General features: G+C 40.9%; 2 protein-coding genes across 4 annotated transcripts in view; one reads left to right on the top strand and one right to left on the bottom strand.

The window, feature by feature from the left end:
• LOC106568692 (MAGUK p55 subfamily member 7) overlaps positions 1-9,085 on the bottom strand; it is a 58,234-nt gene extending 49,149 nt beyond the window's left edge. Inside the window, exons 1-3 of the mRNA XM_045693835.1 lie at positions 8,818-9,085; positions 8,017-8,094; positions 3,154-3,234 (exon numbers count right to left, since the gene is read on the bottom strand). Coding sequence (XP_045549791.1) covers positions 3,154-3,234; positions 8,017-8,094; positions 8,818-8,934 — 276 coding nt within the window. The 5' untranslated portion in view covers positions 8,935-9,085. The remainder of the gene's footprint in view (positions 1-3,153; positions 3,235-8,016; positions 8,095-8,817) is intronic.
• A 6,747-nt stretch (positions 9,086-15,832) lies between these two features.
• The window catches only part of LOC106568693 (WW domain-containing adapter protein with coiled-coil), a 28,322-nt gene continuing 21,846 nt past the window's right edge, over positions 15,833-22,308 (top strand). For all 3 annotated transcript variants that reach the window (XM_045693834.1, XM_014139258.2, XM_014139257.2), the window contains exons 1-4: positions 15,833-16,123; positions 16,335-16,368; positions 18,319-18,505; positions 19,238-19,317. In XM_045693834.1, coding sequence (XP_045549790.1) covers positions 16,083-16,123; positions 16,335-16,368; positions 18,319-18,505; positions 19,238-19,317 — 342 coding nt within the window. In that variant the 5' untranslated portion in view covers positions 15,833-16,082. The remainder of the gene's footprint in view (positions 16,124-16,334; positions 16,369-18,318; positions 18,506-19,237; positions 19,318-22,308) is intronic.

The following is a 22,308-nucleotide window of genomic DNA, read 5'->3' as shown; positions in this document are numbered from 1 at the left end:
CATAGTGATGAGAATAAAAAGGCCAATACAATACTGGTCAGTTCATAACAGGTTTTAAAAAAACAACATCCAGTAATGTTAACAGTAACAAGCATACGTGTGCCACCAAGTGAGAGCCAGGAACAAACAGGTCGTTAAAACTATCCAAATAAATCTGCAGTGAAGTCCTGGGTTGTCCCAAATGACACCTTTTTGCCCTATATAGTGCACTACTTTGATCAGGGCCCATAGGGAGTAGGGTGCTATTTGGGACGCATCCCTGGGCTGCCAACAATCCCTCGTTAATAAAGGAGCTCCACTGCAGCCCTGGAAAACCAGGCACTCTGTGTGTCTGCTTTTTAATTAGACTGAACAGTTCCAGAATATTAGTGCTTCTGAGATGCTGTCAATAGGATTGAATAGAAACACATGCATTAAAGGGCAATATGGGATTCAAACAGGTTGTTATTTTTCAAGAATCAATTGGTATATATAATAACTTAAGTCCAAAAAATTGCTGCACCAATCCTAGATTTTCCCTTAATTCACTCAGTTTCTTTCTCTGCCCGATGCAGACTGGCTGCAGTTGTAATGACAATAATGAACATGATTGGTTATGTTTCCTTTGCTGCTAATGATGGTAATTTGAAGATGCTAATAGCTTTGTGTAAAGGGAAGATGAAGGGAGGGGGAAACAAAACTACATTTCACACCTGGATACATTTTTTCCCCAACTAAATGGGGCGCGTTAGTAGTAATTATAGGCTATACTGAAACAGCACCTGCTGATTAGTCAGCAGAGGTTGGGTGTGTGTGTGTGGGTGGGTGGGTGCGTCCATGTTTGTGTTTACATGCATGCAATAACATTGGCAGGAGGAACAGATTACTTTAAGGCCAGGCACCACAGACTAAAACTACATTTTTGCATCTACTTATTCTTTGTATTTTGGTCCATTAAAATTAGTATTTTCAAAAAGTTAAAATATTTGATAAATTTATACTTTCGTTAGTTTATCATATTACATCAAAATGTCATGAATTGTAACCACTTAAATGGACATACAGTGGGGAGAACAAGTATTTGATACACTGCCGATTTTGCAGGTTTTCCTACTTACAAAGCATGTAGAGGTCTGTCATTTTTTATCATATGTACACTTCAACTGTGAGAGACGGAATCTAAAACAAAAATCCAGAAAATCACATTGTATGATTTTTAAGTAATTAATTTGCATTTTATTGCATGACATAAGTATTTGATCACCTACCAACCAGTAAGAATTCCGGCTCTCACAGACCTGTTCGTTTTTCATTAAGAAGCCCTCCTGTTCTCCTCTCATTACCTGTATTAACTGCACCTGTATGAACTCGTTACCTGTATAAAAGACACCTGTCCACACACTCAATCAAACAGACTCCAACCTCTCCACAATGGCCAAGACCAGAGAGCTGTGTAAGGACATCAGGGATAAAATTGTAGACCTGCACAAGGCTGGGATGGGCTACAGGACAATAGGCAAGCAGCTTGGTGAGAAGGCAACAACTGTTGGCGCAATTATTCGAAAATTGAAGAAGTTCAAGATGACGGTCAATCACCCTCGGTCTGGGGCTCCATGCAAGATCTCACCTTGTGGGGCATCAATGATCATGAGGAAGGTGAGGGATCAGCCCAGAACTACACGGCAGGACCTGGTCAATGACCTGAAGAGAGCTGGGACCACAGTCTCAAAGAAAACCATTAGTAACACACTACGCCGTCATGGATTAAAATCCTCCAGCGCACGCAAGGTCCCCCTGCTCAAGCCAGCGCATGTCCAGGCCCGTCTGAAGTTTGCCAATGACCATCTGGATGATCCAGAGGAGGAATGGGAGAAGGTCATGTGGTCTGATGAGACAAAAATAGAGTTTTTTGGTCTAAACTCCACTCGCCGTGTTTGGAGGAAGAAGCAGGATGAGTACAACCCCAAGAACACCATCCCAACCGTGAAGCATGGTGGTGGAAACATCCATTCTTTGGGGATGCTTTTCTGCAAAGGGGACAGTACGACTGCACCGTATTGAGGGGAGGATGGATGGGGCCATGTATCACGAGATCTTGGCCAACAACCTCCTTCCCTCAGTAAGAGCATTGAAGATGTGTCGTGGCTGGGTCTTCCAGCATGACAACGACCCGAAACACACAGCCAGGGCAACTAAGGATTGGCTCTGTAAGAAGCATCAGGGTCCTGGAGTGGCCTAGCCAGTCTCCAGACCTGAACCCAATAGAAAATCTTTGGAGGGGGCTGAAAGTCCGTATTGCCCAGCGACAGCCCCGAAACCTGAAGGATCTGGAGAAGGTCTGTATGGAGGAGTGGGCCAAAATCCCTGCTGCAGTGTGTGCAAACCTGGTCAAGAACTACAGGAAACGTATGATCTCTGTAATTGCAAACAAAGGTTTCTGTACCAAATATTAAGTTCTGCTTTTCTGATGTATCAAATACTTATGTCATGCAATAAAATGCAAATTAATTACTTAATCATACAATGTGATTTTTTTGGGATTTTTGTTTCAGATTCCATCTCTCACAGTTGAAGTGTACCTATGATAAAAATTACAGACCTCTACAGTGTATCAAATACTTGTTCTCCCCACTGTACATCCATAATTTCAAAGCTCGCTATATTGAATCACACATAATTTAAAAGCTAATTTTCATGCCAACTCATTTTTCTCAGCCTCAGAAGAATCTGCATTCCCCACAATTTGTGTAGTTATCATAAAACGTTTTATTTTTTACAGATAGAAAGTTGAAAAAAGTAGGCCTATTTATCCACAATCGGCTATGTGTAAGTTCAGTCCTGGAGTGTCTTAACAACATGAAACCCAACATTTTCATCTAGTCTCCAGAAAAAGGTATTTGCGTAATGTGCAAATACAGTATATACAGATATCACCAAATTTGCACATTTTAATACAATATTTCAGAAGAATTGCAAACCCCAAAATTATTATATTTGTGTCCACATTCTGGTAAAAGTTGATTGTGAAATGATTAAGGGGGAAAAATAATACCTTATTAGGGTTTGGTGCCTGGCCTTAATGTGTGTCTCTAAAAGAAATGGAATGAGGCGTGTGTTTGACTGAATGAGAGAGTCTGACATTATTTACTTTCATATCCTTTATGGGAGACTCACCTTGATGTGTGGGTTGGACAGCAGGCTGATCAACTCTGAACATTCAGCACTAGCCACTTGAGTCCACAGCTCCTCAGCCAACTATGACACACAGACACACGCACACAGTATGCAGCCTCTGATATAACAATGAGGATGGTGTGTTTTGTGGTAAGATGTCTAGGGGGGTACTGTTGTAACTTATTGCTTCAAGACAGTTGCAATGTTTCCCCATAGATGCATCCAAGGCAGATAAGAAAAAAAGGTGTATCTAGAACCCAAAAGGGTTCTTCGGCTGTCCCCATAGGATAACCCTTTGAAGAACCCTTTTTGGTTCCAGGTAGAAACCGTTTTGGTTCCAAGTAGAACCCTTTTGAGTTCCATGTTGAACCCTTTACACAGAGGGTTCTACCTGGAACCAAAAAGGGTTCTACTATAGCAGTGGTTCCTAAACTTTTTATAGTCCCGTACCCCTTCAAACATTCAACCTCCAGCTGTGTACCCCCTCTAGCACCAGGGTCAACGCACTCAAATGTTGTTTTTTGCCGTCATTGTAAGCCTGCCACACATGTATATGATACATTTATTAAACATAAGAATGAGTGTGAGTTTGTCACTTCCCACGAGCCGGGTTGTGACAAAGAGCTCTTATAGGACCAGGGCACAAATAATAATAATCAATAATTTTGCTCTTTATTCAGCCATCTTACATAGAAAAGCTTATTTGTTCATCAAATATTGTGAATAACTCACCACAGGTTAATGATAAGGATGTGCTTGAAAGGATGCACATAACTCTACAATGTCGGGTTGTATTGGAAAGAGTCTCAGTCTTAAATCATTTTCCACACACAGTCTGTGCCTATATTTAGATTTCATGCTAGTGAGGGCCGAGAACCCACTCTCACACAGGTACCTGGTTGCAAAGGGCATCAGTGTCTTAACAGCGCGATTTTCCAAGGTAAGAAACTCTGAGCGCAGCCCTATCCAGAAATCTGGCAGGGCTTCTGATTAAATAACATTTTTACAGAACCGCTTGTTGCAATTTCGATGAGGCTCTCTTGATCAGATATCGGTAAGTGGACTGGAGGCAGGGCATGAAAGGGATAACAAATCCAGATGTTTGTGTCATCCGTTTCGGGAAAGTACCTGTGTAATTGCGCACCCAGCTCACTCAGGTGCTTCGCTATATAACTTGACATTGTCCGTTAGTTTGAGTTCATTTGCACAACAAAAAAATCATACAATGATGGAAAGACCTCTGTGTTGTCCTTGTTAATGCAGACAGAAAAGAGCGCCAACTTCTTAATCATAGCCTCAATTTTGTCCCGCACATTGAATATAGTTGTGGAGAGTCCCTGTAATCCTATATTCAGATCATTCAGGCGAGAAAAAACATCACCCAGATAGGACAGTCGTGTGAGAAACTCGTCATCATGCAAGCGGTCAGACAAGTGAAAATGATGGTCAGTAAAGAAAACTTTAAGCTAGACTCTTCATTTAAAAAAACGTGTCAATACTTTGCCCCTTGATAACCAGCGCACGTTGTAAAAGCGTTACATGGTTGCTGCCCATATCATTGTATAGTGCAGAAAATACACGAGTGCAGGGGCCTTGCTTTAACAAAGTTAACCATTTTCACTGTAGTGTCCAAAACATCTTTCAAGCTGTCAGGCATTCCCTTGGCATCAAGAGCCTCTCGGTGGATGCTGCAGTGTACCCAAGTGGCGTCGGGAGTAACTGCTTGCACGCGCGTTACCACTCCACTATGTCTCCCTGTCATGGCTTTTGCGCCATCAGTACAGATACCAACACATCTTGACCACCAAAGTCCATTTGATGTCACAAAGCTGTCCAGTACTTTAAAAATATCCTCTCATATTGTCCTGGTTTCCAGTGGTTTGCAATAGAGGGGTCAACTGTGCAACGTAACGGACATATACCAGGAGCTGTGCCAGGCCTGCCACGTCTGTTGACTCATCCAGCTGTAACGCATAGAATTCACTTGCTTGTATGCGAAGCAGTAATTGCTTCAAAACATTTCTTGCCATGTCATTGATGCATCGTGAAACAGTGTTGTTTGATGAAGACATTGTATAGTTTTTTGGGCCTTTTCCCCCCAGCATTGTCCCAGCCATATCCTCGGCCGCAGGAACAAATAAGTCCTCCACAAAGTATGGGGCTTGCCTGTCCTAGCCACTCGGTAGCTCACGATAGACACTTCTAGCCCCTTATTAAATGGTATCTGTTGCTTTCATACATGTCTTACTACTCAAAAGTCATCTTAATTCTTGCTCAAAAAAACTCCTTTGGCTTATTTTTCAAATTGTCATGTTTCGTTTCTAAATGTCTGTGCAAGAGTGAAGGTTTCCCGCGAGAGAGTAACAGTTAATGTGATTGGATGTTAATTATTTGACTAGATTACCTGTATTTGACATTGTGTTATTTCGCTGAACACTAGATGGTTTAATTTTATTTTTGGCAGCGAAACGAGGCAGCTCAGGCGAGGAAAGAAAATCCCACCCAAATGTATAGCCAGTTGGAAAATATAAATGTACTGTTTGAAAATGTGAAGAATTATTTATTTTTTCCAAATGTGAATTACATTTTTAAGTTGGCATACCCCCGACGGCATTTCGCGTATCCCAGTTTGGGAATGCCTGTCCTATAGGGACAACCGAAGAACCCTTTGGTTTTGGAACCCTTTTTCTAAGTATGTGCTTCAAGATGTTATGTGCACACACCAAAGAATCCATAAGTCTGCCTGAAGGTCATTAATTTCCGCTGTGAGCAAACAGAAGCCATTTTGAAGAAAAACAGCTCTTTGGTTTGGCCTATTCAGTAGACATTGATGATTTAAACCAGGCCTGGAGTGGCTGTCAAACAGGACATTGAGTAAGGGGACTGGGAGGTAGAACAAGGATAGGGCATAAGGAAAGAGGAAAATTGGCAGGGGGGTATTGGAACTATGGTGAAATTAAATGAGGAGTCACTGACTGCAACTGTATCTTTTCCACCGGTTTACTAAACTCTGCATGTTAGACACAAGTAAGGATGACCACATTGGACATACTACAGAACAGTGGGGTACGGGAGTGAGATAAGGAAAGGTACTTAAAGGGGAGGGGTGAAGTAGAGGATTATGGGAGAGTGGGAATTCTCAGTGTCACTTTATAGAGTTGACATTAATGGTAGTTCTCAAGGCTGAAACATTTCACTTGGGGTGAAATTATTTTAGCACCTTAATGCTGAAGACTGTCCCATGATGTCACTCTGTAAAAAGGAGAAATGTAAAATAATATCACTCTAAAACAAGGCTTTGCCTCAGTTGCATAGTCAATGGATGTCATGAAAAATATTCACGTTATTGTTACAAAGTGTGATTGTTGACCAGAAAAAAGACAATTCAATTTCAATCTATACAAAATACTCTAATGTCAAAGTGCCAGAACAATTCACACACAAAAAAAGAACACAAAATTCATAACTACAATATAGCGTCAGTCCCTTTGTTGAGGCAAGCCTAAAATAATTCAGGAATAAAATGTGGCTTAACAAATCATACAATAAGTTACATGAATTCATAGATAGGGGTTGATATGATTTTTGAATGACTAACCCTTTCTCTGTCCCCCATACATACATCATATGTAAGGTCCCTTAGTCAAGTACTGAATTTCAAGCACAGATTCAACTACAAAGACCAGGGAGGTTTTTGAAAGCCTCATAAAGAAGGGTGGCAATTGCTAGATGGGTAACAATAGCAAATCAGACTCTGAATATCTCTAAGCACGGTCAAGTTAATAATTATGCTGCGGATTATGTACTAAACCACCCAGACACATCAAAGATAGTCGTCCTTCTGAACTGAGCTGCAGGACAGGAAAGAAACTGCTCAGGGATGTTACCATGAGGCCATTGGTGATTTTAAAACAGCTACAGAGTTCAATGACTGTAATGGGAGAAAACTGAGGATGGATCAACAACATTGTAGTGACTCCACAATGACAGAGTGAAAATACAAACATACAGAATAAAAAAATATTCCAAAACATGCATCTTGTATGATACAAGGCATTAAAGTAATACTGCAAGAAAATGCTAAATGGCCTGAATGCTAAACCTTATGTTTGGGGAAAATCACGTCACTGAGTAACTGCCTCCTTATTTTCAAGCATGGTGGCGGCTGCATCATGGTATGCTTTACGTCGGCAAATACCGGCGAGGTTTTCAGGATAAAAAGAAACGGGACGGAGCTAAGCACAGGCAAAATCCTAGAGGAAAACCTGCTTTACACCAGAGATTGGGAGAGGAATTTACCATAGGACAATAACCTACACTCAAGGCAAAATCTACACTGGAGTGGCTTACCAAGAAGACAGTGAATGTTCCTGAGTGGCCAAATTACAGTCTAAATGGCAAGAAATGAACATTTCTGTCTAGCCATGATCCCCAACATCTTGGCAGAGCTTGAAGAATTTTAAAAAATCATTATGGGCAAATATTGCACAATCCAGGTGTGCAAAGCACTTAGACCTACCCAAGAAGACTTACAGCTGTATTTGATGCCAAAAGGTGTTTCTAACATGTATTAACTCAAGGAGCTGAATACGTATGCAACAACTATGTTTTAGTAATTCCTTTGTTATTAACCTTAAATACAATTTGACATTACAGAGTTTGTGTAGTTGACAATTAAATACACTTTAATCACACTTTGTAACACAATAAAATGTGAATAAATTCAAGGGGTCTGAATACTTTTGCAAGGCACTCTATGTAGGGACACTTGTGCAAAATATCTCTTCCTTTATCTATCTATATTATATCCAGCCATCCATCCATCCATCCATCTGAAGGAAGAGTGCAAAGAGAAAGACTTACGTTACAGGCCAGACTCTTTGCATTATCCCGGACCGGGACAGGATTCCTTGATCCAAACCGCCTCAACCTCGCGTGGATCTGAGAAAGAGAACGAGTCAGGCTATGACACTGGTGGTTACTATTACAGTACATCACGGATGATGTACATCTGTTGTATTCATTAGTGCACACCACAGCCAAACGTTCTGCAAGGGAAAATGAGGAAACAAGGCGACTATAATTTGGCCACTCAGGAACATTCACTAGGCAGCTTCCACACGATTACGTAACCCTGCACCTTAGAGGCTGCTGCCCCATATACATAGACTTGAAATCACTGGCCACTTTAATAATGGAACACTAGTCACTTTAATAATGTTTACATACTGCTTTACTCATCTCATATGTATATACCGTATTCTATTCTACTGTATTTTAGTCTATGCCACTCTGACATTGCTCATCCTAATATTTATATTCCTTAATTCCATTATTTTACTTTTAGGTTGTGTGTATTGTTAGATATTACTGCACTGTTGGAGCTAGAGACAAACGCATTTCGCTACACCTGCAATAACATCTGCTAAACATGTGTATGTGTAAAATAAAATTTGATTTTGAAAAGTTCAGGTAGTCCCTCCCTGTTTCAGACCGTTTGCTTCCGGTTAGTTCCTAGTGAATACTACCCAGTACATCCCTCTTGCATTTCCATAGCGACACACTATGACATACTGTAATTGTACATGATAAACTCTCAGATATCATTACTATAACATAACTGTAGCATTGCCATTACATCACAGTAGTTAAAGCCAGTTTCACCTTGACAAGTAGATGGAATCTCCTTTCCATGATCATGCTTTTAAGAAACGTAAAGTCCTCATTTTTGTCCATTATAGATTTCATCCCAGAGATCACCAAGGACAGCAGTTCAAACATACCTTAAGTAGAGGAGAAAGGAGTTAACAAACATGCGCACGCGCACACAGTCAAAAGTTTGGACACACCTACTCATTCGAGGTTTTTTATTTTTTATATTGTAGAATAATAGTGAAGACATCAAAACTATGAAAAAACACATGGAATAATACAGTAACCAAAAAAAGTGTGAAACAATTAAAAAAATACGTTATATTTTAGATTATTCAAAGTAGCCACCCTTTGCCTTGATGCCAGCTTTGCACACTCTTGGCATTCTCTCAACCAGCTTCATGAGGAATGCTTTTCTAACAGTCTTAAAAGGAGTTCCCACATATGCTTAGCACTTGTTGGCTGCTTTTCCATCACTCTGTGATCCAACTCATCCCAAACCATCTCAAATGGGTTGAGGTCAGGTGATTGTGAAGGCCAGGTCATCTGATGCAGCACTCCATCACTCTCCTTCTTGGTCAAACTCATTCCAACGCCCGCCCAGTCAGCAGAGAAATAACTGTGGCAACCTTGGACCTCTCGGTGGTGGGAGCTCCCATCTTGTGCGTAAAGTAGAGGAAGCACTGAAGTAGAAAGCCACAGCATTTAGATGGGGTGCCATCATATTTATCCGGGAGGGACAAGCAGGCGTCGCTGACCTGAGCGGGTTGCTGAATGGGCTGTTGTGCTGACACTCTACAACCAGTCGACCCAGTGTATGTTCTTTGAGATGATGCACACTGCGAAGAACCTCTTCCATAGCCGTCCCCAGTTGTACTAGCTGGTCATGGTGTTGACTTAGAAGGTTTCCCTGCTCGTCGACTGTCTGGGAGATATTCTGTTTTCCTGCTCCTTCTGTTGTCAGTCAGTATTCTGTAACGGAGACACTGAGAGTCGAGAAGCAGGGGAAACATTTAATAAAACAACAAACATGAACCGAGACAACATAACAGTAGCGTCTAAGCATAAAAACAGGAACAATACTGACTGAGGAAAGAACCAAAAGGGAGTGACAGATATAGGGGAGGTAATCAGGAATGTGATGGAGTCCAGGTGAGTATCATGATGACGTGCAGGTGCGTGTAATGATTGATGCCAGGTGTGCGTAATGATGAATCCCAGGACCGGTGGTTAGTATACCGGCGACGTTGAACGCCGCAGGGGAGGAGCGGGAGTAGACGTGACACACACAGACGCAGTCCACCTACTCCTCTCCCTCCATTTACAAGAGGGTCAGTGGGAGGGTCATAAATAGCCAGTCAGAGGACAAGGTCAGGGGTCATGTGGGATGAGTCAGAGGTGTCAAAGGTCAAACCAAGGGTGTGGTGAAAACATCAAATAGGAGAGCCCATATAAGGTATTCCCAAACAGACTCTCTTCCACATCTACATTTCAGTATGCCCAAATAGTCTTCAATGTCTTCCTTTCCTTTATTCCATTTCCTTCACAAACACTGATCTGGCCTGACTTTTTGGGAGAATACTCATAATGTGAAAGGTCGCTCCATCAGACAAACACACCTCCAAACTTACCTCCTGGTCCAATAGAAAGACCCAGCATACTTCTTGTCTGTGGAAACCCATATCGAAAAGAATCATGACATTTTTTAAAAAGTAATCTAATAAGGATCTGGTATGTTTTTCCTTATATGCCAGTTGTGTATTTGTATATATTTGTGTTAACCCTATACACTGAATTGCCCTACAGAGCATTCAGAAAGTATTCAGACCCCTTGACTTTTTCCACATTTTGTTACACTACAGCCTTCTAAAATGGATGTACTAGTTTTTTCCCCCCCTAATCAATCTATACCCAATACCCCATAATGACAAAGCAAACACAGGGTTTTAGAAATGTGTGCAAATGTATAAAAAAGTCAAACTGAAATATCACATTGTCATAAGTATTCAGACCCTTTACTCAGTACTTTGTTGAAGCACCTTTGGCAGTGATCACAGCCTCAAGTCTTCCTGGGTATGACATTACAAGCTTGGCACACCTGTATTTGGGGAGTTTCTCCCATTCTTCTCTGCAGATCCTCTCAAGCTCTGTCAGGTTGGATGGGGAACGTCGCTGCACAGCTATTTTCAGCTTTCTCCAGAGATGCTCGATCGGGTTCAAGTCCGGGCTCTGGCTGGGCCACTTAAGGACATTCAGAGACTTGTCCCAAAGCCACTCCTGCATTGTCTAGGCTGTGTGCTTAGGGCCATTGTCCTGTTGGAAGATGAACCTTCACCCCAGTCTGAGGTCCTGTGTGCTCTGGAGCAGGTTTTCCATAAAGGATCTCTGTACTTTGCTCCGTTCATCTTTCCTTCGAACCTGACTAGTGTCCCAGTCCCTGCGGCTGAGAAATATCTCCACATCATTTTGCTGCCACCACCATGCTTCACTGTAGGGATGGTGCCAGGTTTCCTCCAGAAGTGTCTCTCGGTTTTCAGGCCTGATTGGTGGAATGCTGCAGAGATGGTTGTTGTCCTTCGTGAAGGTTCTCCCATCTCCACAGAGGAACTCTGGAGCCCTGTCAGAGTGACCATAGGGTTCTTGGTCACCTCCCTGACCAAGGCCCTTCTCCCCCGATTGCTCAGTTTGGCCAGGCGGCCAGCTCTAGGAAGAGTCTTGGTGGTTTCAAACTTCTTCCATTTAGGAATGATGGAGGCCACTGTGTTCTTGGAGACCTTCAATGCTACAGAAATTCTTTGGTACCCTTCCCCAGATCTGTGCCTCGTCACAATCCTGTCTCGGAGCTCTACGGACAATTCCTTCGACCTCATGTCTTGGTTTTTACTCTGACATGCACTGTCAACTGTGGGACCTTGTATAGACAGGTGTGGGCCTTACAAATTATGTCCAATCAATTGAATTTACCACAGGTGGACTCCAATCAAGTTGTAGAAACATCTCAATGATGATCAATGGAAACAGGATGCACCTGAGCTCAATTTCGAGTCTCATAGCATAGGCTCTGAATTTTTTTTATTTTTATACGCTTGCAAAAATGTATAGAAACCGGTTTTCGCTTTGTCATTTTAGAGTATTGTGTGTAAAAAATGTTTTTAATAAGGCTGTAATGTAACAAAATGTGGCAAAAGTCTAGGGGTCTGAATTCTTTCCGAATGCACTGTATATGGATAGGGCTAAATTAAATAAATTCTTACTGAAGAAATATGAAAACCATATGCGTAACCATGGTAGCAATTGGAAGGGAACAGTTTGGAGACAATGGGAAAAATATTAGACCAAATGTGAGTACACAACAGTTCACCTGACAAGACTGAATCCAAACATTACACTGTTGATTTATGTGCATTTTATATTTACTGTACTTTGACGCATTTGTTGATAACGAAATCTGAAAAATATACTCTGCATACATTCAGTAACATGATGACTATTCCTGGAAAATGTGGGGTAGTCACAACATAAGAGACTAACTGGTGTCTCCAAGTGGCCACAGATCTCTGCAAAATACGACATTACAGTGTTAGGCTTTCACAAGGCAATTCAGGGAAACAGATCGTAATTGGGGTTCGCATAGAAAGGAGTCATGAGTGCCTTCAAGTGTGTGTGCCGCAGCAAATTTTCGACACAATAAACAAACATATGCTCATTCTATTCAGAACAACCCAGGGTATGATGACATGTAATCTTGTAACTGTACATCAAACATAGTGTCAGAAATGTTGACACTGCATATGACACAAGTTTTATGATTTGGAAACGTGAAGAGCACATTTGGACTGTGGACATTTAGATGTCTGCCTTTCTTTTATGGCATCCAAGCAGTATTTATTATAATCCTCAGCGTATCATCTTTCAAAATATATTGAGCCATCTTAATTTACAGCATTTCCCTCACTCAGACAACAAAACATTTGCAAAAGTTGCCTTATTACCGGGAGGGATCGAGGCAACTTCTTGTCGCTCAGTGCTCAAGCTCAGATCAGCTGTCAGTCAAAACCCACACAGTGCTGTGAAGCGCAGAGCCAGAGCTCTGACGTCATGTATAGTATATTGTACAGCCACTACATAGGAGCTTATTAGTGCCCAAATCTGCCATTTTCAGTAGGTACACTGTATACGTGTTTAAATGTAAAGGGATACCTTATATACCTTATATGACATACACAATTGAATGATTGTGGTGCAATTCCTACAAAGATATGATATTACATATTTGAGACAAAATATATGAATTAAATGAGTCATTTGTGAATATTATAAAAAGGTGGGGGGACTCACAACTTACTATTGAGAGTAGGAATAGTACAATACACCAGCCAAATTTGGTTGTTCATCAGCTGTTTTTCTCTGTTGTCACAGTCACTCAATTAGCCATGTCAGGTAACAATATTTTGCGTTATAATCTGACATATATTTACAAAAAATATACTGTATATGGAGGATTAGAAATGATGCAGACAATTACTTTGATGGAAGCTACAATCTATCTGCAATATTAAAGCTGATCTACCCCAAAAATAAAAACATGTTTTGCTTTAAAAGTGCAAAAAATTATCTCTGTCCCATGGAAAATGAGTAGAATTGCATGAAATTTGTTATAATATTGCTAAATGTTCTCTTCGCCCCATTACAACATTTGTAGAAAACGTGCTTTAAAACTGCAATAATTTCTCTCCACCCCATGGCAAAATGTGTGGAATTGCAGGATATTAACTTTAAAATGTTTCTCTCCACTGTTTTGTCACAAGGTGGGGGGCCCCCCAACCAAATCTTGCATAGGGCACCAAAAGGCTATATTATAAGAAAAGTTGATGTACTGAGTACGTTCTGGGAATGCATTCCTTACATGTTTCACATTGTTTTTTATAAATCAACACATAAAAAGAAACATGACAATATCTCTAAGAAAAATAAATTATTTGTATATACATTTTCATTTTTAGGTATGTTTTGGTGGGAAGGAGTTTTGGCCTGACTTATGACATCACCAGGCAGTAAATTAGCTAATAGACCAATAAAAAAGAGAGCTTCAAACCAGCTAGTTTTCAGTTTCCCCTCCCCACTCAGACCACTCCCAGACAGTCCTAAAAAAAGAATTGTTAGAGAAATTTCTCTTGCTAAGAAGCTATTTTGTTTCTTTTTTAACATTTTCATTGAAAACAATCACAGTAAGGTGCCCAGAAATTATTTGATATTGAGATAAAAACGGCTGCATTGGGCCTTTAATGGAGTAGAAAAAGAAAAGAAAACGCTATGGTCCGAAAACATGTTCTGTTATATGGTATTACTGCCACCGAGTGGATAAGATAGGTTAAATGTTTGCAATTTAGCAGATTTGACATGTCCTTTTTTGAATATCTATTATGTAGTTCAGTGTTGGACCTGACTGATTTCAGATAGAAATGTGAGTTATATATCTGTGACTCTCATTGAAACCAAATCTTTCAATAGTCCACATTCTTTCTACACTCCACCTAGTGCCATGTTATTGAAGTGTAAGTTCTCTCAACCAATTATACAAGTATATGCTCTCTCACCACTGAATCATAGCTTTTCTGTACTTCATGTGACATCATTGATTGATGTACACAGATTGAAAGTACACTGAAACCGATCAATCAAATGCATCTGTGGGATACATGAAAGCAAGTATATGGCTGCGATCTATATTCCTAAGCAGTTGACTAACAAGCAACTGAGTCAGTTTGTGACTTTTGTTGACAATAAAAATATGAATATTGTACTGTGTGAGTGGAAAATGACTGAATACTTTAAAGAGAACGGAAACAACTCAAAATGGTGCTTGATAAATCAGATGAACTGTGTTGAATTTAAAGAAGTCTGCACACTGTTTGTAACCAAAAGTGCTGAATTTATTCTTAATGAAAAGAACAGATGGCTTTTCCATCCCTAACAGATTGTTTATTTGTTTTACAAACCATCCTCTACAGCTATTGGATCAAAATAATGTAAATAATGTAAATAATGATGGTGCCAATATGCAATTCAGCAAGCTCAGCACAGTACAAATTAGGTAACACTCACCAGAGAGAAAATGACTCCATGGACGTTTCTCCTTCTAAAACGTGAGATGTTGGGTTCATTTGAACATCCATACGTGAACAAAATAAGAGACAAACATACAGTAAAAGCAATAAGAGCCAGTCCGATCCAGACAGTATTGGTCCATGTGACCTGTCACCAGCGCTGACCCAAATTTACCAGGCAAGCGTAAAGGTTCAATAAAACTTTGGTGCAAATGTCCCCCTCACCCTACACGTTTCCCCATCAGTTCTATATCACGAGGTTGGTTAATTTGGATCTGAGTGAACCAGAACAGGCATTGGAAAGCAGAGGCCAAACAAAGGCATGGTCTGATGTCTCCTTGCCATTATATAGATTAACAGACATACTAGACAGACAGCGATACATAAAAACAGCATTCCTGATTGGTAGGCTATCCAGACCAGGGTCAATCCCCCCAAAATATGGGAAGTGTTCTTACTGGTCTTGAGTCTATTTAGGCTTTTGTCTCAGCCTAGTACTGTGAAATTCAACAAACTATTGCTTTGATAAAATTGGGTAATTCTTTGCAAAGCCCATGGATGAACAAAGAACACTAGGGGAAGGGGATAGTGGTTGATTTATAATTTAATCTTGCATTGGGCACTGTGAGTTTTTTAGACGATCGAAATAGGCTACTGGGGTAGGGGAAAGTGCATATACCTACCATTTTTATAATTACTTTTGTGAACCTTGCTTTCATCATCTCCTTTTCTTAGCCATGTGCATTAGCAGTTAGGTGGGCTGTGTTGTTATTTCAACCACTGTATTTCCTCTGTGTTCACCTTTCTTGGTGAGAAAGTTATTTGTAAGACTGCGTTGCAAATCATCATTTATAAAGGGTTTGCGACTCTTTTCCGACATGGGAGTATCCCGGAAATAGCTAAGACATTGGAGGCGGGGCAGTTCGCATTGCTTCGTCTGTTTCCTTCCACTGCACCGGATAGATTGTGCAGTTTAGGCGAGCAAATAATGTACCAAAGGCCGTTTTCAACATAGCGTAGCTAGCCACTGTTCAAATTTAGTTGCTAGCGTCCCTAGCTGGCTAACTAAATACAGAGATATCGCCAAGATCAAGTTACCAAAGACGAGAATACTATTTTGTTGTCCATAGTTCACCCCCTCGCGCGCACACACACATCAACACGGCATTGATGGTAATGCATGCAAGGAAACAACCGAGACTCAGCGATGGGTAAAAGACAATACATTTTATTGCCAGTTCTCATTGACGGCTCCACCACTCTTAAAATAATCCTGCCAACTAGCATGTCTAGCTAGTTACAGCTAACTCGCTTTTCGCTAGCTAGCTACTTGTAGCATATTTTGCAGCGCGAGTAGAGACTGCATCAACATTTTAGATGTGTGCCCTATAACTTGGCTAACTTTATTTCCCTATATTTCAGGTGCAACGACCGAAGGGATTCCCAACCCTATCAGGTAAATAGTGAATACGGGCTAATTAGCTAGCTGCCTGGTTAACAAGTATGTAATCTACCTAACTTAGTTAGCTACTATAACTGGTTAAAATAGCCACCGAACTAACGTTAGCTAACTTAACTCGTAAACTAGGCAGGCCTCCGCCTGGCTTTGCAACTCCCAAGCCATGGCTCAGTTTTGTGCAAAATTGCGTTACTGAAGATACGTTAGCCTACATCTAACGTTAGCTATTTACACTAGTTAGCTAACTACGTTAATGTGTTTAGAAACAACTGATGGTTAACTAGCCAGCTAACTTAACCAACTGCTGACTGTTTTCCCGTGATGTAGCTAGCTAACGTTAGCCAACGCTAACTATGTTTACCTTTACGAGAGAGCTTGAAATTGCAGGCCTTGATAGCCAGCAGGATAACGAATGTAGCATATAACCATATCGTATATAATTAACTAAATAGCCAATTTGCTAGCTAGTGTAGCTGGATAATTATCTTCTGCTAGGTAACGTTATCTGGCTAACGTTAGTAAGAGCTAACTATAGCTAGGTCTTTATCAATAAAACGTCACAAGGTGCAGAGCGCTGAAACCATTGACAACTACATGACGTTTTCAATGGATTGTTAAATAAATGTTAACTATTTGTTTGTAGAAATGTGAAATACACATTTCCGATTATTCCATGCAAATCAATTGCGGCCATTTAGCGCGAATCCGAGTTATACAGCAAGTAACCGCATGTTTTAAACGATCAGCAAACATCAATTGATCATGTCATTTTAGAGACGTGAGGGTAGCCTCACGATATCTATCATATTGGCCACCATTAATTTGAGATATGTGAACGATAGCTACCTGACAAGCCTTTGTGTTTTGCCTGTCAAGCAGCAGTAGGGCGCATTTGCCGAAGTAGGCCCTACTGTTGACTGATAATGTTTATTGTGCAAGCTACCGGTAGAAACGTTGTACAGTTGGCTAAACAGTGTGGTAAGTAGACCTAGTAACGTCAGTGTACTTTTTCTCCAACCAACGTAGCTCTGTTACCTAGCGAAGTTAGATAACGCTATCCCATTTTCAACATTGTTTTAGAGTGTTTAATCGCAATTGCTGACAGACATGATGGACCACCTCAAATTGGCTAGCAAATCACATATCACGTCAATATGGCTAGTTTAACAAGCTACCTTTGAGGGGATAAACATGATGGCGATATCCAAATACTGTTTGATCTATGGTGGTGATGACAGTAGTCAGACTGACAACTTTTTACCAGGATGAGGCGTTGCAGATGTCAAGTTCTTTCCAAAATCCCAATCGCTGATGAAGCAAGCGAAATGACACGTTGGTTGTTTAGCTAGCGACGTGACAAATGCATAGGCTACACTCACGTATTTAAAAATACATTATGCATTGCTGTTTAGCTACTGACCATGAAAAGCATGAAGTTACTTGCAGTATAACTCTTACAGAGCTAAATGTGGAAATGTGTAGTTCTGACTATGCTCTTCAAGAGGTGAAGATACTAAAACCGTAGCTGTCAATGGTTTTTGCAGAGCTTGGGGTCTCCTTCCCCCCCAGCAGCCAAGTCGAATGCTCTTCACCATGTTATGGCGTTATATTGATAACGACCAATACCGAAAGTTAGCTAGCCAACTACATAGCTTGCTAGTCTGAATACTGCACAAGGATTTACCCACCGTAAGATGCTTTATAAAAGTGCAACAATTACAGAACCGTAATGACAAATGCAGGCAAAAATAATTGGGTGAAGGTTAGGGAATAAAAAAACATTACAAACGGTTGTGCATACATAGGCAGGAATGAGAATTACAGCACAGTGTCAAGAGTTGGAAATAGGCCTACAGTATAATGTCAGTGGTTGGAAAGGTGTTTATCAAACAGAAGAGGTGGCTTTGTATTGATATGTTGACTAACACAAGTCTATTTGTATTGCAGACTCACAAATCCCAGCCAAAGAGTCAATCTACCACCCTTCACGGTCACGATAAAATGCGAGATGGGTTATCAGATCCTACACCGCCCTACAAAATGCTCCGGCGCTCTGATGAAAGTCCGGTCAATAAGTACAGCGACGGGCACAGCAAAACAAAAACATTTCACACTCTCCGAGGCAAAGATGGTGGTAAGCCCAAAGAGAACCGAGCTACACACAAATGCAGATGTTCCCTTCTCTGTATGTTTGTCAACAGTACTGTGTGCACAGAGAAGCTTGTACGTTTGTTCAGCCCGATGAGAGCTTAGCCTGGTCCTAGATATGTTTGTGCTGTTTAGCCAATTCCTGTGGTCAATTCTGTTATCTTACTGTTCTGCTGCTTAAAATATATATACACTGTTGATTGGGCTATTAAAGTCACTTGGACTTCTTCTGCACACGTCACCTGCTCAAAACATGCATAGATACTCGTGTACAACAAGACATTGACCACTGGAAATATTTAAATCACTGAAGTCTAGTCTAAGGCCCAATTCCTGACTGAAGATATACATACAACTGTTGGTCAAGACTATACAGACATCAATACAACATTAACATAAGAAGTTATGTAGCTGATGTTCCACAAGTGCTAGTATATGGTAGCCTGGGCACCAGTTTTTAGCTAGTTAACTTGTTACTGTCTTGCCAAATGAGCAAGCGCTGTAGAATGCTAAAACTGACATGCACCTAGGCAATATTAGTATTTTCTCTTGTGCACTAAAGTATACATTTTCGACATACTGTACCCGGGTACTTCATAAAATGGATAGCTGCACAAATATTTTGTTCAATGGCTGGGTAGCCTAACTTGTCATGTTTATCATAGCTAATTCTGTTTTATTTCTCATAAGTGTTCTCATCATATTATTTATTTTATAGGTACCAGCTGCTCTCCGCAAGAGAATTTGCACAACCACAGCTCCAACTCCCACTCAAATCAAAGCAAGGCGTCAGACACAGTAAGATACTTCTTTCTTCTTGAACAAATTATTTCTGAAAGTAGGCATTCACCAGACTATGGTTATAATAATACATCATGGGCCCCTGAGCCACATAACATGAGATGTTAATGCGAGTGTAGCGAAATGCTTGTGCTTCTAGTTCCGACAGTGCAGTAATATCTAACAAGTAATATAACTATTTCACAACTACCTTATACACACAAGTGTAAAGGGATGAATAAGAATATGTACATATAACTATATGGATGAGCCAGGCAAGATGCAGTAGATGGTATAGAGTACAGTATATGAGATGAGTCATGTAAGGTATGTAAACATTATAAAGTGGCATTGTTTGAAGTGACTAGTGATGCATTTATTACATCAATTATTAAAGTGGCTAGAGATTTGAGTATGTTGGCAGCAGTCACTCAATCTTAGTGATGGCTGTTTAACAGTCTGATGGCCTTGAGATAGAAGCTGTTTTTCAGTCTCTCGGTCCCAGCTTTGATGCACCTGTACTGACCTCACCTTCTGGATGGTAGCGTGGTGAACAGGCAGTGGCTTGGGTGGTTGATATCCTTGATGATCTTTTTGGCCTTCCTGTGACATCGGGTGATGTAGGCGTCCTGGAGGGCAGGTAGTTTTTGTTAAGTTCATGTTTTAAGTATCCCTATATTTCTGTTATTACGGGGCTATCACTCAGTCAAGAGTGCGCCTGCGTAGGAAATATGTTCGTGGATGGACCTAGCCGTGAGTGTAATGGCTACCTTGTAGTGTGTTCATACAGTATAGTAAACTTTGTTAAACTGGAACCTTGACGTTGTGTCATTTCGAGTTAACATTGGTAGCAGAGGATGGCTAATAACTACAATGTGCCACCTCGCTTCGACGAGAAGAGGTCGTACGAAAGTTGGAAAAATGAACTTGGAATCTGGACACGGGTTACTAATCTGGACGCGAAAAAGCAAGCACTTGCGGTGGTATTATCGCTCGAGGGAAGAGCGAGAGATACAGCACTGGAAATATCCGTTGAGGATTTGAACAATGATGATGGTATGGGAACTTTGATCAGAGCACTGGATTCTGTATTTCTTAAAGAAGAGAAAGACCGTGCCTACGAGGCATATTCAAACTTTGACAGTGTTTCGAGAGATATTTCGGTTGCAATGACGGACTACATCATTGATTTCGAACAAAGGTACAATAGGATGCGCAAGTACGACATGGTTCTCCCGGATGCAGTGTTAGCATTCAAGTTGCTAGATACTGCCTGTCTAGATGGTAGGGAGAAACAGTTGGCTTTGACTGCTTGTACTGTACTGACTTTTGCATCAATGAAGTCGGCACTAAAAATAATTTTTGGTGAAAAGACGTCTGTCGCGCCGTTAACAGATGGAATGCAAGCGAGTGACGGAGCATATTACACTGAGCAGCAGAGAAAAGGCGCCAAAAAGTCACGTTCAAGACAACCTGAAGAGGGCGCCATTTCCCGGAACAAATCCACTGGACAAATATGGAAGGAGATCAAAATGTGCTGTTTGTCAAAGCACTTACCATTGGGTTAAAGACTGTCCTCATAAAAATGAACAAGTTAAACTAACAGAGGAAAATGTAAACACAGATATAGAGCAGTGTAACATTACACTGTTTTCAAATGAATCTGCTTCTGATACTGAGATTTTTCTAGTTGAATCCTTAGGATCTGCTGTGATTGATACTGCATGTACACGGACAGTGTGTGGTGCAAAATGGCTTCATAGCTATGTTGGTGAACTAAATATGAAAGAAGTACAAAATATGATTGACACACCAAGCAACAGAGCTTTCAAATTTGGAGATGGGAGAATTGTCCATTCTACCAAGAGAGTTAAGATACCAGCAAAAATTGGTCAGACTAAGTGTCACATTGAAACAGAGGTGGTCCCTACAGATATCCCCTTACTATTAAGCAAAGCTTCCCTCAAGAAGGCAGGGGCTGTACTAGACATAAAAAATGACAAGGCAGTGATGTTTAAACAACCAGTAACTCTTGAACTTACTACCTCAGGCCACTATTGTGTAAACATTTTAGACAAAGACATCACACAGAGTCCATGCAAAAATAAGATTCGGACGGACACAGAGCACATGGAGATTCTGACAGTCACAGAGAACATGAACACAAAAGAAAAACACAAAGTATTGTTAAAGCTTCACAAACAGTTTGGACATGCTACAGTTGACAGACTTCAGAAGTTACTCAGCAGTTCAGGGAATAATGATGATGAGAGTATTTCCATTCTACAGCAGATAGTTAACAATTGTGAGACATGTCAAAAATACAGTAAGCCTAAGCCCAAACCAGCTGTTGGTTTGCCACTAGCTTCCAAGTACAATGAAACAGTGGCTGTAGATCTAGATGAGTTAGCACCAAGTGTGTGGTACCTTCACATAATCGACCACTTCACACGCTTCAGCGCTGGAAGCATTGTGAATACAAAGAAACCCAGTGACATCGTCAGGCACTTCATGCATTCCTGGGTAAGTGTGCATGGCCCTCCCCAGAAATTGTACAGTGACAATGGAGGAGAATTCAATAATAATGAAATAAGAGAAATGGCAGAGAAATTCAACATGGAAGTAAAGACAACTGCTGCATACAGTCCATGGAGCAATGGACTTCTGGAGAGACATAATCAAACACTCACAGAGATCATGCTGAAAGTGAAGCAAGACAATAGATGTGACTGGAACACAGCCCTAGATTGGGCTTTGATGGCAAAAAACTCAATGCACAATGTTCATGGTTACAGCCCATACCAACTAGTGTTCGGGCAGAACCCTAATCTTCCCTCTGTACTGGTTGACAAGCCACCAGCACTAGAAGGGACCAGTGTGAGTGCATGGGTGGGACAGCACCTGTCAGCACTACATGCAGCGAGAAAAGCGTTCACTGAAGCAGAGTGCTCAGAAAGAATTCGCAGGGCTCTGCGTAAACAGCTACGACCCACCGATGAGAAGTACGAA

Source organism: Salmo salar, chromosome ssa14 (genome assembly GCF_905237065.1).
Source record: "Salmo salar chromosome ssa14, Ssal_v3.1, whole genome shotgun sequence".
Classification (NCBI taxonomy): Eukaryota; Metazoa; Chordata; class Actinopteri; order Salmoniformes; family Salmonidae; genus Salmo; species Salmo salar.
The sequence above is the reverse complement of the archived record's forward strand: the minus strand, read 5'-3'. Positions and strand labels throughout refer to the sequence as shown.